The sequence below is a fragment of the Calonectris borealis genome, chromosome Z, assembly GCF_964195595.1.
Source record: "Calonectris borealis chromosome Z, bCalBor7.hap1.2, whole genome shotgun sequence".
NCBI classification, from domain to species: Eukaryota; Metazoa; Chordata; class Aves; order Procellariiformes; family Procellariidae; genus Calonectris; species Calonectris borealis.
This window is the reverse complement of record NC_134352.1, coordinates 84462403-84480612: the sequence shown is the minus strand read 5'-3', so window position 1 is coordinate 84480612 and position 18210 is coordinate 84462403. Positions and strand designations below refer to the sequence as shown.

Here is an 18210-nt window from a genome sequence, read left to right as displayed (position 1 = left end):
CTGCTGCCTAATCTGCAGCCCAATTAACTCTGCTTGCACTTGGGCAACACGAGATGCTGCCTGACTGCTACAAGGCTCCTGCACAGTCACTTCGTTCCTGATTGCTGGATAAATGTTGATTTCTATCAATTACTGAAGCAACCAAGGGTGAAGAACTTCCATGTTCCTTTCAAGGATTTCCTCTAAATCACACTGTATGTTGGAAGAACATCAGAGATGCTAACTGAATTTGTGCTATTATTTGCTCTTGTGAAAGGGATTGGCCTCTTGGAGAATCCAGGGATGAGGAGGTCTCAAATGAGCAAAGCTGGGCAGTTTGGTGACTTTTATTTAAAACTGAGCACAGATTTTTCTTGTCCCCAGAGGTCCATGTACTTCTCTAGGCTCTCGGCAGTCTTACAGCTCACTTGAAGACAAGACGAGTGAGATCTAAGCACTAAGAGGAAGGTTAAGAAAAAGGGGGAGTTGGTGATTAACTGTAGCCTCTCCAGTGGGCTCTCCATGCACACCTCCGGACTTGGACTCTATATTTACTTTTGCATCAGCCAACCATCTCTCGATGGAGGGGAGGAGGAATCCCTGGTGATGCCGAAGTGACAGGGTATGAGCTAAAAGAGAGGCTGGAAGCAGATGTGCAGTGTTTCTTCAACGTGATTTTTCAGTTCACGTCTTTGTGCTGATTTCATAGGGATGTCATATCATCTGAATAACTGCTTCCTTGTGGTTTTGGAAATGGACCATCCCTTGTCCTCTTTAATAAGCTCTGGTTCAGTGGGTCCTAATGAGAAACTGTTGGCCTTGACTAAGAGAATATATAAGCCAATCCAATATGGCTCTTTTAGTTTTGATGTGCTTTTCACAAAATAAAGAAGTGGACCAACTATCTGTATAATGCTTCATGCTGAGAGCAAGAAACGAATCATAAATTCAGCAAAGCAAGCTAATTATCGAGTTAAATGGAGGTTTTATGGGCATCTATTAACCTGTGTAACAGCAAAATGAACGTGAATTCAGTTGGAGAATGGGAGCAACATGGCTCCGAGTTGACCACATCCCTCATTATTTACTCTCTGTGAATTGCTTGGGGCTCTGCTCATGAATGTTGCCAAACCAGTGCACACCGGTTTAAATGTCAAATCAATTTGCAGCCGTTTTCACCGAGTTGGTAGATACCCTGTGCGACGCTTGCTTTTTGTAGTTAGGGAAGCGATGGAGCCAACCTGGGCGTTGATTGGCTCAAGTACCTAAGGCAGAGATTTCAAACCAAGGGAAAAGCTGGAAAATACTTGTTTTTACTGCTGTTTAGGAATAATGAGTTGTATTGATTCCTGGTTCTAGTTCTCCTGGGTGCCATGGATGCTCTCTGATTGCATACGTGTTCCCATTATTCTAATGGAGACATGCTATCAGCTGCTCTTTCCTTAGCCCTACTGCTGGAATGGTCTTTCTTGAATACCATCAAGCCACTTTTGTCCAAAAGATTTTTCTCTCTGCCCTGTTTAAAACTTACTATGACAAAAAAAAGGGGAGTTCAGTTTTACTGCTAACCTTTTTCTTGTGCTTTGCAGGCTTGCCGAGCACCTGAGGAGGACGAGAGCTGCCATTATTTTCCAGAAGCAGTATCGAATGCTGAGGATCCTCCGAGCTTTCCAGAGGGTCCGCAACGCAACCATCACCATTCAGGCTTTTGCTCGGGGCATGTTTGTCAGGAGGATTTATCACAAGGTATGACTCCACGGTGTGTCTTTGCATTAGAAATGAGTAGGAAGAGCCTTTATACTTATCTCTGCTGGCATAACACGATGACGTATTTATTGTGGCCATTTTGATGTTTTAAGAAGCTGACTGCCTCTGCTGTTTCTGGAGAGCACACGGTGATGGCAAGCATTGCCATTTAAAGCTGTGCAAGCAAAAATTACTTTGGCAGCGGCACCGCAGTGGAGCAGCTAAACCAAGTTAGTCATTTGGATGCCAGAAGGCGTTGTGGAAATCTGGAAATGTCACTTGATCTAACCCATGCTCTGCAAAAACCTCCCTGGCAAACCGAATTTGTGTCTGAGCCGTGCTGCAGGTGCCATTTCCAGTATGGTAGGAAGACCAGTAGGGTCTGTCATGGAAGGCACCAAGTCATTTATTGATATAAATCCCTCTTTAATTAGTTCTCTCCATTAGCTTTCTGTGTTAAACCAGGAGCTGAAAGCAAGGAAGTAAAGGTTTGATAACAGCAAGTGATACAGTGAGAAATTGTCTGTCAGGAAACTGAGAACAGCTTTGGGGAAACAGTCTTCAGACCCAGCCTTACTTTGGTAGTCACCTAAATTTATGTCTAATGGGTGGCCATGGCAGTACTCTAAGAAGTCAGAGGCTCGATGAGCTAGGAGAGGAGAGACTGCTCCTGGAGATGATGGAGATTACCTGGACACCTGGTGACCCACCAGAGAGATCAGGGCTGTCCTCTGAAACAGAGCAGCTGGATGCTGGTGATCAGGAATTTGTGCTGCCACTGCTTTTTCAGCATCTATTTTTTTAAATCAGAAGCCTCCGGAGGCAGTTAGTCCAGCATTTAAACGCTCTGAGATTCAAAATCTTAACAAGGTGTAGAAGTTGGCGGAAGGTCAGGACTCTCAAATCTGAACATCCTTAATTGCTGGAGCACCTGGATATAGGTGTTGGATATAGGTGTTGGTTCAAGTGCATGTTCAACAACAGATGCAGGGCTGCAGGTGATGCTTAATGGGGTCAGGGCATGCCCAATGCTCCCCAAGGCAATGCAGTAGAGCTTCTTCTAGCTCTTTGGGGACCCCCAGCTTTCTCCACTGGTAAGAGTGCCAAGGGTGGAGACAGACAAAGCTCATTTCAGGGTAACTCCTACTCATTCTAAGTTTGCACAATCCTTTTATTCTGAATTAAAATTTGCAAGTGCGAAGAACGCCTTAGGGTGAAACAAAAGATTTGTGAGAAGCTGATATGGTACCGTTTCTGATACAACTTATCCCGAACTAATAACAGCAAAGTGTCTTGTAATCTTTAAATTCTCCTGGTATTTCTTTCCTCATAATACTGCAGCATAGATCAACGTAAGAAAGTTATTAACAGCATGCTGGTTGTATCTCTAATATATCAGCCTTCAGTTTTAGAGGAAGGAATTGAACTGCTACTTACTGAAAAGATTGCTGTAAATTTTTGGGGAGAAATCCAATGCAAAAGTGCCAGAAGTTTCACAAAACCAGATACAAGTTTCTAAAAATTGAATCATGCAAGAGAACTGGCTGCAGACTGTAGTGAAAGGTTTTATTTGAAGGTTATCCTTATATGATAAGAAATCCCACCAGGACAGCATTTATCCGCAGTATAAATTATCATAATGCAGGGGCAGAACACAGGGGAAAAAAAAAAGACCATAAAAACCTGTTCTGCTGTGAGTTATATTTGATGCTGAAGGGACAGTAAGTTTATTGCTAAGTGTTGGTGTGTCTGTTAATGGCTGTTTGTTCTGCTAGCTATGGATCTTGTGGATCTGAGTATTATTCCGAGGTGGAATGTATGTTCTATTCCATGAAGTATGTCAGCCCAGATGTCTCCTGTCCCCATTGAGTCTCCTAGTCACCAACTCAGGACCATATCCTCTCTTGTTTCACTGGCCAAGCAGATGTTGCCTCTTTTTAGAGCGCAGCACTAAGAGGACTGGATGTGCCCTGCCTGCTTCAGTTGAGTACAGTGACCGAAGAAACCCCCCCCTTCCCGTCTATAAAAGAGGATGCAAAATAACAGCCCCTGTCTCCAGCCATCACCCCCTGGACCTACCAGGACACTCCTGCTTGGAGGAGAAGCCCTTTCGAAGGCAGATCGGGAAGTGTCGAGTGCCACGTTGCAGCCAAACCAAGGCTGCTGCCACCTCTGTGGGTGACTTTTCTCCCTTGATTGTCCTGTTTCTGCCCATGTTTTGTAGATCCTTGCGGAGCACAAAGCCACCATCCTCCAGAAGTACGCCCGTGGCTGGCTGGCCCGCACTCGCTTCCGCCGGGTCAGGGGTGCCACCATCGTCCTGCAGTGCTACTACCGGCGCATGAAGGCCAGGCAGGAGCTGAAGGCACTGAAGATCGAGGCCCGCTCAGCGCAGCACCTGAAGAAGCTCAATATTGGCATGGAGAACAAGGTGGTCCAGCTTCAAAGGAAGATCGATGAGCAGGTGCGTCCTGAGCAGTGCTGGGACAAGTGTGGTCCTGCTTCTGCTTTGCCTTCTTGCTGTCCTTTCTGGGAAAGTTTTTATCTTCCCATGGCATCTGGGAAGGCTGTCATGGTGGTGGCAGCAGCCTTCTGCTGCTGGCCAGACACTTGTAATGTGGGACACCACCGTGGAAGTGCAAATGCACTTAGGTCTCCACCTTGCTGTCTGAAGAGCTTGCTCAGTAAGCTGCAAAAGCTGCATTGTAATTGTTGTAAGAACTGCCCAGAAGGGCTTGGAGGAGGAAGATGAAATGGCAATTTTGAGAGCTGTTGCTTGAAAACCCAAGCCAGCTCCATGTGAGAACCCTATGTCAAACAGGCTTTGGCCATTACACTTTCTGCTTTGCAAGCACTAAGGATGCAGAGCCTCTGCCACAGTCTGCTGTACTGAACCGTATGTCTTGTGAGTCACGTTACCTGAAAGGTAAAAGGTAAATTGGATAAATACTCACTTTGCAAAGTAGTTTGAGCATGTTTGTGTTACTGGATGTAACAACTGTTCAGAAGTAAGAGCCATGATGAGGGGTGAGATGTAAGTGATAGGTGCTTGTGTGGATGGCTTGATGGTCTTCCTGTGACTACTTGATCACAGAGGAGTCTTCATGAAATGCCATGTGTCATTAACGAGCTGCAAAATAGTTGTTTGATTACACATGTATAGAAGGAGGCTTCTCCCACCTACTAATGCGAGTAATCTGATAAATACCCTCTGTGTTGCTTCCAATGCTGTACAAGGACTTCAGGGAGGAGTAGAAGAAATACTGAGTAGACCCAGTTGTGTCCACTAATCTCAACGGGGAAATGCGGATCCACCTATAGCCTTAAACTGTCCTTTTACAGGCAGGAGAAACATTCCCTGTAAGTCAGGATACCTGCTTTTTTGTAGTACCAGTTATTAATTGCAGTTTATCATTCTGTTTGGGATGTTGTCAGGAACCGTTATAGATGACATGCGGTTTCCTTGCAGCCTTAAATCTCTCCCATCCCTGTATGACACGAGAGGTCCTGCCGTGAAGAAGATGAGAAATGACTCTGCCTTGGCTCAGATACTGCAGAGCCAAGACACCCAGGGATTTGCATTACTGCTGGCCGCTTTTGTTGCTGTATTAATTGGCTGCAAAGCATGCACCGCAGTACAGTCTGACTTTTAAACCGCGGTGTTTAATTTTCAAATGCCTTCTTGCATACTTAGATTTTGCAGAAAAACTGTAGCTTAGGAATGGAAAACAGGTAGGCATAAGGTTTTCTATATATTTATATATCAGAAACCTGTTTGATGTGACCCTTCATCTGGAGGGTATTTGATGGAATTAATGAGGATGAGTCATTTCAGGTCCATGTATTTGGGCTGAACTCACGCAATGAGCATGAATGTCTGTGTTAGGTCTGCTGAGCCGCTGGACTTGGCGGTGGAGCAGCAGTATTAATTTTTTTTTTTTTTTTTAATTCCTTGCCATTTACTGCTAGGAAAAGTGGGGGGGTGGAACAATAAAGAAAAAAAAATCTTTGGTTAATGTTGGCTTTCCTGTCGTGGATTATGAAAGCAGCAGAAAGGTCTGCTTTAGGGAAGGGAGACATGGAGAGCTTTTAAGTAGGCTGGAGCCTACTTAAATAACGCGCTGGAGCTTGTCTTGATCTCCCTTGGTCTCTGCGCAGACCGTTTTGAAGGAGTTACTTTGCTTTCTGTGTAACTTTTGCAGGAAAGAATTGCTGCTCTGTATTATTCGTGGTAGTCTGTCCAGCGAGCTAATTTTAACCACCATTTCAGGACTGACAGGTTTCTCTGGCGTGCTTTGGATGTGTTAATAAGCACCATTCCAGTGGACTTTCTTTTCAGTGCACTGGATTTTTTCTGGCAGCAGCGAGTTTTTTGCATCATATTTTCCCTGAAGTATCTTGATGGCAGTCCTTGCTAATCTATAAACACGACCTTTTAAAATGCCAATTAACCTTTTAAGAGGAAAAAAAAATTTGCAGGTAACCTAGAGAGCTGCAGTTGCATTGTTTTCTGACTAGCCGTGGAAGAAAATGTTTCTATTTCTGCTACTTTAGTTCATGCATGAATAGAGAGATGCAATACTCCGTGTGCCCCTGAGGAAAAGAAAATCGTTCTCTGAAAACATTAAAACCTATTATTGTATGTCAGCCTCAGCTCACATGCTCTAGCATCCATAACTGGGCCTATTTAATTCAGTGTCTAAATCATGTGAGGGATTTTTTGCACACACAAGGAAGTTTTAAATATGTTTTGCGTGAAATATCCTCACTGGACTACTTTTTTCTATCCACATTGGACCACTTTCTTCTTTTTTTTTTTTTTTGGTTCTTTTCAGTTCAGTGAGGTTTTTTAAACGTGTATGTTGTAGCTGCCTGAGACACCTTTAAGGCTGTTACCTAATTTAGAATTATGTGTTCGTGCAGCCAATATTTAGACTCAGCAAGCTCCCTACGCTGTCTCTGCAAGCGGCAGTATCTCTGTGAGCATTTATTGTGAATAAAACTAGTTTGGGTAACAGTAGTGATGAAGTTGTAGTCTCTGCCACTGGTAGCAAAATAAACTCTAGATTGGTGCACAGAGCCTGGGTTGAAATTGGGACTGTCACAGCTCTGCTGGGCTGGGTAATGATTTAAAATAAAGCAAGTTCAAGTTTAACGGGGTCTGTTGAGCAATATCTGATTGCAGTGGGGACCGGCCGTTTTGCTATGAGACAGTAAATGCTCTCTCATGTCTCTAGTAGATAACAACAAGAAAAAGCATTCCTGTGCATTTATCTTATATCTGGATTGAAGTCTCAGTTGGCTGATATGTAAAATCGTATACATAGACCTTGGGACACAAAGCCATAAAACGTTGCGTGTTGGAGAATGAGCAGAGACTGGGGGAGCCTTTACAGGTGGGGGAAGCAGCAGTGATTAGTGAACTAGAGTCATTATTGCCGTTCTCCATAGGCAAAGCTTTTCTCTCCAAATGTATCTCTCTGGAAATGGCTTTGGTCATGCAGAAATGTTAATTCCTTAATACCACGCGAACGCTGAATTTTGATGTTCACTAATAATTCATGACAAGGGAGCAAAGGAAAAGGTGTTAATGTCCCTCAATTACTTGTTTTTCCATTTGAGACATGTTAATCTTGCTTCGGAGCGCTGAGACTGCAGCGAGAGAGGGGTGCTTTGGGAGGTCACCTAGAGAGGGGCCTGAAGGATGACCAGAGCGATGGTAGAAGAAATGATCCTATGAGCCACATTAGGAATCTAAAAGAGACTAATCCGAAGTGTGGGGATTTCAGTATCCACCAACTCATCATGCATTTGTACAGGGGTCTGTCGGGTCTAGAAGAACCTGTGTAGACCTAAAGATAAAATTCTCTACTTTCATGGGTTTTTTTCTTTTCCAGGCTGTAAGGTTCTTTGAAAACTCTGTTGTACAGGAGCTAATGGGAGCCTTTGACCCTATTACAGACATCAATCATACTTCTTTGCATTGAATTTTTTTTTTCTTGCTTACTTGACTCTGGTCAAGTAAGAAATTCCTTCTTCAAGGAAGAATTTGCAGCTCGGGATCTGTGACTTTGCGCCTTTACTGCTTATCCTGACCAGTCAAAAATTGTATATCAGGACTTCTGTAGTCCATTGACTTTTTTTAATTTGTGTCTTTACATTTGTGTCTTTTAAGACTTTTGTCTTCTGGCTTGTTCACCTCAAGCTTTTCTTAACCTCCACATTAATTAAAAACTTTTGGGTGGAAGGAGCAGTTTCTCATGAGCTGGTGTGAGGTGACTAAAGCTCTGAGAAACAGCAAAAGGCTAAGTTGCAGATTACCAGGACACGCATCTGGTCTGGACGAGTCTCTTGCCAAATATTTTCCAGCAAGACCAGGAGAGACCGAAACTGGTATTTCCGATGCTCAAGTGAAATATCCACCAAAGTCCCATTTAAGAAAGAAAAGCTTTTTGAATCTTTTGTATAGTGAGTGATATGAACCCAGGTCTTTAAAGCTGTATTGAAAGCTTTCAAAAAGGAAACTTTAAAAAACAGACTACATTTTAAATTTCAAAATGGTTCTTTTGCTGTCGTGATTATCTACCTAATGTTAGCAAAGCTACATGGTAGGCTCTTTACTGAAGCTCTTGGTCTGTTGTGAATTCATTGTCGTTTCTGGGGCTGGCTAATAATGATGTTTTATTAGTCACAGCGTAGTTCCCATTGACTTTGATTTGAACCACAAAAATCAAAGCAGCTGAATTTTCAGGTCTCAAAACTTGGGAGTAAATCATTGCTAAGTGCTTTAAAAGAGAAAATCTGAGTGAATAAAAAGACGATTGAGCTGGCATGTGACTTAAAGCTGGGGTTTAGGGAACTCTTTGTGCTCAAGGCTGCAATTACACTACAGTGCATTGTCACCCCAGGCTCCTGCAGGCATAGGAGTCAGGAATAAAAGGATAAACCGCAAATCCAATACTGCAAACCAAAAAAATTGCAAGCCAATTGCATTAAGCAACATCGTCTGGAAGCTGTAATAAAAGTGTAGGTTTTTTGGTTTGGTTGCCAGTGCTATCACATGTTGTTTGCCTTTGCTTCAAGTGTAACATCAATTTTAACAAATGCTTGTATAATCATTACCAAAATATTATTGAGCTTTTGTGACAGTTTTGAAATTGTTTTTAGCTTTATGAGCTTTATTAGCATATGTGTGGAAATGTTGGTTATTGGAAGTTTGTTACCATGCTCAAGGATTTTTGATGGTTACTTTTGTAGTGCATCAGTGGATGCACTGATCTTGCTTACGGTCTTTATTTTCTTCTTTTTGGGACGTTGGCTGCAGAACAAGGAATACAAACTTCTGAATGAGCAGCTCTCTACACTCACGTCTGCCCACTCCTCCGAGGTGGAAAAGCTGAAGAAGGAACTGGTGCAATATCAGCAGAGCCACCGGGGTGATGGCAACCAGCTTGTCAGCTTGCAAGAAGAGATGGAGCACCTCCGGCTGGAGCTTGAAAAAGCACATGGTGAGAGGAAGGTCGTGGAAGACAGCTACGTTAAGGAGAAAGACCTACTGAGAAAGGTACGTGTATTTGTCACGTCTCGTGTTGTGTAGTGGTGAAAGCTCGCTCTTCACAAGTCTGAAGGGGAAAGACTTAATTTCTCTTCTTTAATTATAATTTTTTTTCTTTTTGTAACTGAATGCCCCTAGAATTTGCCTTTTAACTAGGTCATGGGGCAGCAAGGGCAGGTGGACGTCCCTGCAGGAGCAGCGACTGCCTCGTGTCAGGAGGATGCCACATCTCCATGCCTTTTGCACTACCAACCATGAAGAAACTCCCCAAACCCAGACCCTGAAATAAGAGCACTTAACAACCGTGGATATGCCAGAGCTTCGTGTATATACAGTGATTCCTCATGGCGTGTAATGCAAAATATTGGAGAAGGCTGTCATAGATGCTGTGAATATTAGGAAGATGTCCTTCCTCAGCACAGTCTCTGGGTATGGGACATGAGGGTTCGGTTTCTGCCACGCAGGCCATGGCCGTTGCAGCTGGTCATAGTGGCTGGTGGTGTAGCTATGTGCAGAGTACGACCTGTGTGGGGACCAACTCATCCCCCCCAAGCAGAGGCACTGCTCCAACACCAGCTAGGCTGGTTGTTACAAGCCTTTATAGGGTTTGGAGCTGTGATGTGGACTAAACTTTTTTTATTTTCTTCCCCTCCTTCATGCAAACTCCTGAGCTTTCTGAATCTCTTGAGGTGAAGGTGGCCCAACGCTGCCACCATTGTACAAGAAAGCGTTCTAATGGGAGAAAGAGACTTCAGAGTGTAGAGGTTTTTTGCAAATAGTAAAACTGGACATTTTACACTGAATTTCTTTGGTCCGGTTCATTCTGAATAACCTTCACGCCTATGCTCATAACCTAAGGCACTAAGGTATGGATTCAGTTTCCTGCTGCGAATGCTTATGACTGCTCAGGTTAAATCTGTGATCTTTCTTCTTCTGCACTGGTGGTTGAAGTGGTTTCTTTGATCCTGCTATTGGAAAGAACTTAGGGCTTTTCTGCTTAATGCGTTGCATAGAAAAAGCTATTTTGCAGCTGTTAATCTAGAATAGCACTTTTTGTGTGGCAACCTGAAGATGAGTCGATTTTGGGGATAAAAAGAGATCTGGGATTAGCTGTGTTTTTAATTATGGTGAAAGAGTGCCCAGGCGGGACTCTTCTAGGGCACTTCACTCAGCAGCACCTGCCCTGGCCAACCTCCCCTTGGGGGTAAGCCCTCAGATGGTGGGTTTGGGTGAGAAGCTGTGGGGACTGTGTGGTCAGGACAACTTAATCTGAACAACTGGCACAGCTGAAATGCATTTTTGGGTGTGTTCTCACAAGGGCATTCAGCCTGTATGTGTGTTGTCTCTTGGCTGGACCAAGAGCAGTCAGAAAAGCAGTTACTCTGCTCTTTGCACATGTATTGCACCCACACAGGGACGTATGGAGTCAGTGATTTTCTTTTCTCCAGCACCAAATTAGATGATCCTTTTTGGCACAGGGCTCAGTTCATTAGCTGTCTGCAGTACAAGCTTTTAGAGCCTGAAAGGATGCTTTATTTTGAAGGTGATGCAGCTGGGGAAAAACTGCTTCTCTTTGTTCTTGATTGCAAATCCCCTTCGAGCACTCAGAAGAAAGGTTGATTTAATGACCGAAGAAATGCTTTCAAAAAGCATGAAAACAAAGCAAAAGCTTTCCCTTGTTGTAGAAGTGCCTACAGCAGAACAAATACTATGTACTTTACCATGACAATAAATGGTTTAATTATAAAACATAACATTTCTACGGAGCAGTGCAGGCTCCCATTTCTGACATTGGCTTTCAATTGCTCCCTTCAGTTCCTCGTCAGTAGGAAGACAGAGAAGACCTATTTCCTTCCTGGAAGCATTTGTTTAGCCAAAACACTTTCCGAGAAAAATTCTGATAGAGATTTTTGAGTAGTTCTAATAACTACCAAAAGTGTGGGGAGCGTTGTGAAACTGAATTCAGGAGTGAGAAGCACTTTTCGCCTTCAACAGCAAGACTGCACCGTGGTTGTGGTGGGATCCAGCGCTCGCTCTGGAGATGATACCCCAAGTCATCAGACACTTCTGAGTGAGACTGACAGCCTTAATTTTATCGACTTGAGCTGGGGCTGCAGCTTCTGCAAATCCATATTAGTTATGATTTTGTTACTGAAAAAATTTTAATCTATTCCTTATAGCTTTTCTCTCCAACTCCTTAATTTTAGAATAGCTCTTATTCCATTTAGTGATAAAGTTTAAAACATGAGATCTGGATGAGTGCCAACAGCTCTTCTTAGGGTTTTCGGTAGCACCTAATCTTCTCACTTGGTGAGGTAGGATGATTCAAAGCCTGGCCAGGACTTTTATTAGGAAAATCCTAAATGCCATCATCCTTTCCTCACAAGATTAGGGGAGGACTGGGGCCAGATCTCATGAGCAGGTGGTTCCAGTGTAACACTTAAATAAGGGCTGAAGCTGTCACGAGTGCTCGCTGCTCAACATTTTCCATAGAAATCCTTCAAAGCAGGTGCTGTTGCATTTGAAGCACCTTCAAAGATGTTTCCTAAAGAAAGATGAGCACGAGGTACAAAAGGTACCAGAGATGGAGTTTGTGCTGCTTGGCTGTTGTGTCACCTGTTCCGCTTACCTCTACCTGTGTTTAATGGACTGTTTTCATTCCCATGGGGTTTCTGTAAACACAAATGTTGAATTCCAGCTTGTTTCTATTTCATATGGAAACAGGAATGAGATAAACAAGCCTCAATCGCTTAAGATCATATCTTAAAAATATCTTTATCCAATCTGGATTAGAAATTTTTAAACCTGGGAATAATTGTTGCAGATTCTACCAAGTCTTTCAGTTCTAAAATATCTCCCCAGCACAGTGGGAGAGAAATTACTCACAATTTTTCTCTAGTTTTGTTTTCCAACTGCTATAACTTCGTTTTCTGGACAGAAGAGTTCATTATCAGTGCCCATTAAAGAGCACTAGTGAAATAATCCCATCACCCCTAATCTTTTCTCTGATGGGATAAATGAGTTGAGTTCCTCGCTGTCCCATTGCAGTGCAGATTTTCTTTCCCTTCTATCACTCTTGTGGCTCTTCAGGTTTTTTTTAAGAATTCTTCCTAATTTGAAGACGCTAGTGCTGATCTAATGGTCTGCCATGATATTTATTTGAAGTGATATACAAATGAAGGAATGTAGTTGGTTTTGGTACAGAATGTTAAAATCACAGCTCAGTTCAGAGCATTAAAAAACCAGTAGCTCTGCATGCCTTAAATTGTGTTTTCTTCCCTTTCTAGTTTTATTTCCAGTGTCCAGCTTTCCTACTATATCTAGAGATGCAGGAGATGGTATTTATGCAGACAGCTGGAGTAAATGAACGGATTGGAGAGCGAGGGGTAGTGGGAACTTCCAATTTCTGTGCACAGGATGTGATGGCTTCAGTTGTGACTTATAGTAAAATATTCATTGTGCTTTTACCCTCCCATTAGTATGTATTTGGCATATGCAGTAGTTGATAAAATACCTTGACCTGAGGATGCTTGTGTGGAAGACTGAAGTCTGTGCTAGGAGTGCATGCCAGCTGGGCTGCCTATAAATTTTATAGAGTGGTGACAGCAAAATTATTATTCTTGGGCACTGAAAACTTTTATGATGGTGTGTACAGTGTTGTTTATCTTTGGCATCTGGAGATCCTTCTGCTGTGTGTAGCTGTGTTCTAAACTGTGGCTGCAGGATGCGATGGAGCAGGCACAAGGAATGACGTTACACTGGGATGATGTGTCCGTTTGTTCTCCTACGTGACAGCAGCAGAACCATCCTGCTTAACCGTAGCAGCATATTTCACTTGATAACGTGTTGGTTTTGTGTTTTGAGATAACGCTGTTGAATGCATCAAAATTCCTGAGGATGAACAAAATTACAGGATAGGTTGCTGTCAGCGCCAGTCCAGCCTTATTGTTGTGACAAGTGGCCTTGCTTCCCTTCATTTGTAATAGAGGTAGTTAAAAAAAAAAATACTGTTTTGCAGGATTTAGTTTCTGTTTTCAATAATTTTTGCCAGGCACTTATTGGTGTTAATTCCTATATATGTTCCTGTTGTATTACCAAAGGCTCTGTACACACTGTGCATCACTGTGCTAGAGGTTCTGCAGCAGTGTGAAGTCACTTTAAATTGACTATGATCTTATTACATGAAGTTAAAAAAGCCTGAATTATCTCGTATTAGTCTTCCATGGTGCGCACATTAACTGTGTCCCTCTTAACTACTAAAGTGCCACATTGCCTGAAACAATCAGATTTTTTTTTCCCCCCAACAGCAGTCAGTGCTATGACTGGAAGATGGCAATGAAGCCCATTAGGTATGGAAATAAAACTCTGGTTTGATGACCTGATCACTTGTAGGAGTTTCACTCCTGCAGATCATGGTCGCTAAGTCCAGCTGCTCAGTATTTTATAAGATTCTGCTAAAAACATTAATTTAAGGGAGAAATGCACTCAGGAAAAGAAAAATTAGTCTCTGTTGTTGCAGTGTGGTTCTCTTACGCTTCAACTCCTGATGTACAAAGGATAACTGGCAAAGCACAAGGGGATAGATCTTTTAAACAGCAAAGAAAGCCCGAACAAAGCTTACTGTCTCCAGCCAGGTGAAATGTAATCCCTCTGCAGAGGGTCTGACCTGCAGCAAGCAGTAATTCTCTGCCTTGTTTCGTAGCGCATATCCGACTTGGAAGAAGAAAATGCTCTCCTGAAGCAGGAAAAAGAGGAGCTTAACAGCAGGATCCTGTGTCAATCTGAAGGTAAGAAAAAATGCTGCTGTTGATTTGCTCCTATGCCAAATCTGGTGGTGGGAAGGAGGCAGAGAAGTCTTTAAATGCAGCGAGTACCACTACTTAACTGTGCAATATTCTGCAAATGAATGTATTTCCATACTGTGCTGGTCTTTTCTCAAGTGGATTTATGGCTGGCCCGTGGGAGCTGGAGCTGGCACAGCTGAGTTGAGCATAACAGATCTCATGGTTTTGCAGGGGCTGGAGATCTTGCTTTAACTCAAATGGCAGACGACGCTGTTCTCCGAGGAAAAACAACTCCAGCTGTTCCAAATGGCGAGGAGATAGATCTAGATTATAATAGTCTCTAAATATTAGAGAATGCTTATATGTATTTTAAAGGTTCTTGGCAGAGAACATTTTGTTAATTAGTCATTGTTATTGCACATATTTACAAGTTCACTTTGAAGATGAATTCATAATTTCTTTTCTCTTTTTTTTTTTTTTTTCTTTTTTCCTTATTTTAAAGATGAATTTGCACTAAACACGGTTGAGGAAAATATCCAGATGAAGAAAGAGCTGGAAGAAGAGAGGTCTCGTTATCAGAATCTGGTAAAAGAGTATTCGAGGCTGGAGCAGAGATATGACAACTTGCGGGATGAAATGACTATTGTAAAGGTAATGAAATTGAAATTATCCCTGTTCTGTTGTGTCCTGGACACGATGTTGGTGACTGGATAACGTGGCTCACTCATCCCCAAAACACTTAATAGAAGTTACATTATTGTGCAGTTTGTGCTTGATATTTCTAAGACTGAACTTCTGCACTGAAGCCAAACCGTATATGTGCCTTGAAAAAGGAACCTGATCTTTCACGCTTCTCAGTTAACTACTTAGAGATATCTGTGAATCTCAGCAAAAGCTCGTTCGTGCTTCTTGTTTTGCTTTTTGTTTCAGTGATGTTCATGTGTAGGTGTTGGATTAAAAAACAAAAAAAAAACCCCCAAAAAATCCCAACAACGTGGCTTCAGAATTTCAAAGGCAAAGTTTTTAGGTTCACCCTTGCTAAAGTCTTAAAAGAACTGTTGGAAATTAGATAATAGTTAGAGTGCTGCTGGATTAGGTGGAAGGCTGAGCGTTTAAAGGGAGCCCCAGAGGGTGCAGAATTTTTCAACTGAGCTTCTGTATCCCTTCACATTTTAAACTATTCCCTTGTGTTAATATGAATGTTATGGTAGGGCATAAGAACTAGAAAATGGAATTCACTATAAGGTGACAGTCAAGCCTTTTGTAAAGGTAACCTTAATATATAGACACAGATTTTCTCTAAGAAACAATGTTTTGTGAGGAATCCTTCCATAAACACTGAATGTATTACGTATCTGCATTGCTCCTTGGCAGCAAGCACCGGGGCACAGAAGAAACCCATCCAACCAGAGCAGTTTGGAGTCCGATTCCAATTATCCATCCATATCAACCTCTGAGATAGGAGACACCGAGGGTGTAATACAACAAGTGGAGGTACAGTAAGTCGGGCAGGCTCGGGGGGAGGAGGGAGAGCCCTGCTCTGCAGGGATGATTGACGTGGGTCTTGGAGCACATAGGAGGAACGCAGGTTGGATTATAAGGTGTGACGGATTAAATTGATTTCGTGCTACAGAAATACATCGTTAATTGTGTGAGAGGGATTGCAGGGTTGCGGTGCTATGGCAAATGCTTACTTGTTTGTGGCATCAGGCTTAAATAGGGCTCTAAAATAATAAAGCGTTGTCTTTTGGACAGCTTAAAGACTGATGAAAATTCATCAAAGCGGTCGGTGTTGTTACATGTAGTTATTCCTAGCACTGATCCTTCTCCGCAAGGATACCAGAGTTCATTACCCCTTCGCCCCGAGCATTTTCATTCCAATGCATCTTCACGGATGGTTTGCTGGCCAGCACAGCCCCTGTAATCAGCAGTCTCTTAATACAGAAAAGAGCAGCATAAATTATTCCCTGGCTATCAAGAATCACATGGAAAAGGGAAATGTGTTTTGCTTACGTTTGCTAGAATAGGCTGCTTTTCAAACTCCACTTTCATGACTCGAGAGCATGTGTGGATGATGAATGTTCCTAGGATCTGTCACCCCACTGGCAGGACCATATTTTGTGTCCCACGTAACATGCCTGCAGAAACCCCCACTTCCCTTTGCTGGCTGCTGTGTTACATTGCTTTAATATTTCTGAACTGCTCTGAGAGCATTTGCTGAAGTCAAAGGAATCAGTATTGGCCAGGCTTTAATATAAAATATTCCAGGTGAAGCCAATTAAAAAACAACTAATAAATACTTGGCTAGAAGGGCCTCAGTAGGGCATTTTTAATGTTCTTAGCTGTGGCCCAAATCAGCCCGCTTATCTGTTGGGCTGTTAAACATTCAATGATTTATTAAAATGAGTCAACTGTTTATTGACATTTAAAATAGGTGCTTAAAATAGGGGTTTGGTCTTTGAAAGAACGTGCCTTTCTTGGGATGCTCCTGTTACTGGCTGTTGCTGGGGTTGGTGCTGATGGGGTCAGGGCGTATCTGGCACTGTGTGTGGTTATAAAACTTGACTGAGGTCTTCTCCTTTTTCCCTGTTCTTCTCCAGGAGGTTGGGATGGAGAAAGCTGCCATGGACATGACCCTCTTCCTAAAGCTACAGAAGCGAGTGAGGGAGCTCGAGCAGGAGAGGAAGAAGCTGCAAATCCAGCTGGAAAAAAAGGAGCAAGAGAGCAAGAAATCCCAGGTAAGATATGTCTTTTCATTGATACTAATATTTCATGTTGGTAACTGGCCTTCCTTGATTGCCTGAGGACACGCAATGTAGGAATTGAGGTTTGAGAGTGACAAGTTCAAGTTAAGAAGCAGCAAATCCAGCTGAGAGAAGCTTTTTTGGCAGCTAAGGACAATTGGACAGGAGAACTGATTTTTTGTTTTAATTATATTTTTTTAATAAACTGGTTATAACAGATTTAGGACAGTATCTTAAGTATCTTGAAAGCAATGAAATCTAGAATCAATTTTGGCACATTTTATTCTGCCTGCATTGATCCTGTTTCCTTCTCTTCTGAGAAATTAGAAGTGTGGACTGAGTTCTGTTAGTGAAGGTCAGAACGAAGAAGGGGAACGTGAGGGCAGGAAGGCTCTGCAGAGGGACCTGGACAGGCTGGGTCGATGGGCCGAGGCCAATGTATGAGGTTCAACAAGGCCAAGGGCCGGGTCCTGCACTTCGGCCACAACAACCCCAGGCAACGCTACAGGCTTGGGGAAGAGCGGCTGGAAAGCTGCCCAGAGGAAAAGGACCTGGGGGTGCTGGTTGACAGCCGGCTGAACATGAGCCGGCAGTGTGCCCAGGTGGCCAAGAAGGCCAACGGCATCCTGGCCTGTATCAGAACTAGTGTGGCCAGCAGGAGCAGGGAGGTGATCGTGCCCCTGTACTGGGCACTGGTGAGGCCGCACCTCGAATCCTGTGTTCAGTTTTGGGCCCCTCACTCCAAGAAGGACATGGAGGTGCTGGAGCGTGTCCAGAGAAGGACAACGAAGCTGGTGAAGGGTCTGGAGCACAAGTCTGATGAGGAGCGGCTGAGGGAACTGGGGTGGTTTAGTCTGGAGGAGGCTGAGGGGAGACCTCATCGCGCTCTACAACTACCTGGAAGGAGGTTGTAGCGAGGTGGGGGTCGGTCTCTTCTGCCAAGTAACTAGCGATAGGACAAGAGAAAATGGCCTCAAGTTGCGCCAGGGGAGGTTTAGATTGGACATTAGGAGAAATTTCATTACTGAAAGAGTGGTCAGGCCTTGGAACAGGCTGCCCAGGGAAGTGGTGGAGTCACCATCCCTGGAGGTATTTAAAAGACGTGTAGATGTGGTGCTTAGGGACATGGTGTAGTGGTGGACTTGGCAGTGCTAGGTTAACGGTTGGACTCGATGATCTTAAAGGTCTTTTCCAACCTTTTCCAACAAACGATTCTATAAATCTATTTGGAGGATTGCAGATGGATGTGGTGCTGCAGCCTTACGGACACAGATACCACCTTTTGGCTGAATCAAACCTAGAGGCATGTCAGTGCTCAGGAGCCATGAAGAGAAAGGCCCTGGTACCCCACATCTCCACATGTCTTTTGGTTGATTTGGGTTATTCAAGTCCTTCTTTGCAG

At 43.3% G+C, this 18210-nt stretch overlaps 1 protein-coding gene across 1 annotated transcript in view; it reads left to right on the top strand.

The window, feature by feature from the left end:
* Positions 1-18210, top strand: part of LOC142075843 (unconventional myosin-Vb-like) — a 115754-nt gene that overhangs the window by 70005 nt on the left and 27539 nt on the right. The window contains exons 20-26 of the mRNA XM_075137826.1: positions 1569-1725; positions 3950-4189; positions 9050-9289; positions 13983-14067; positions 14567-14715; positions 15439-15558; positions 16665-16802. Coding sequence (XP_074993927.1) covers positions 1569-1725; positions 3950-4189; positions 9050-9289; positions 13983-14067; positions 14567-14715; positions 15439-15558; positions 16665-16802 — 1129 coding nt within the window. The remainder of the gene's footprint in view (positions 1-1568; positions 1726-3949; positions 4190-9049; positions 9290-13982; positions 14068-14566; positions 14716-15438; positions 15559-16664; positions 16803-18210) is intronic.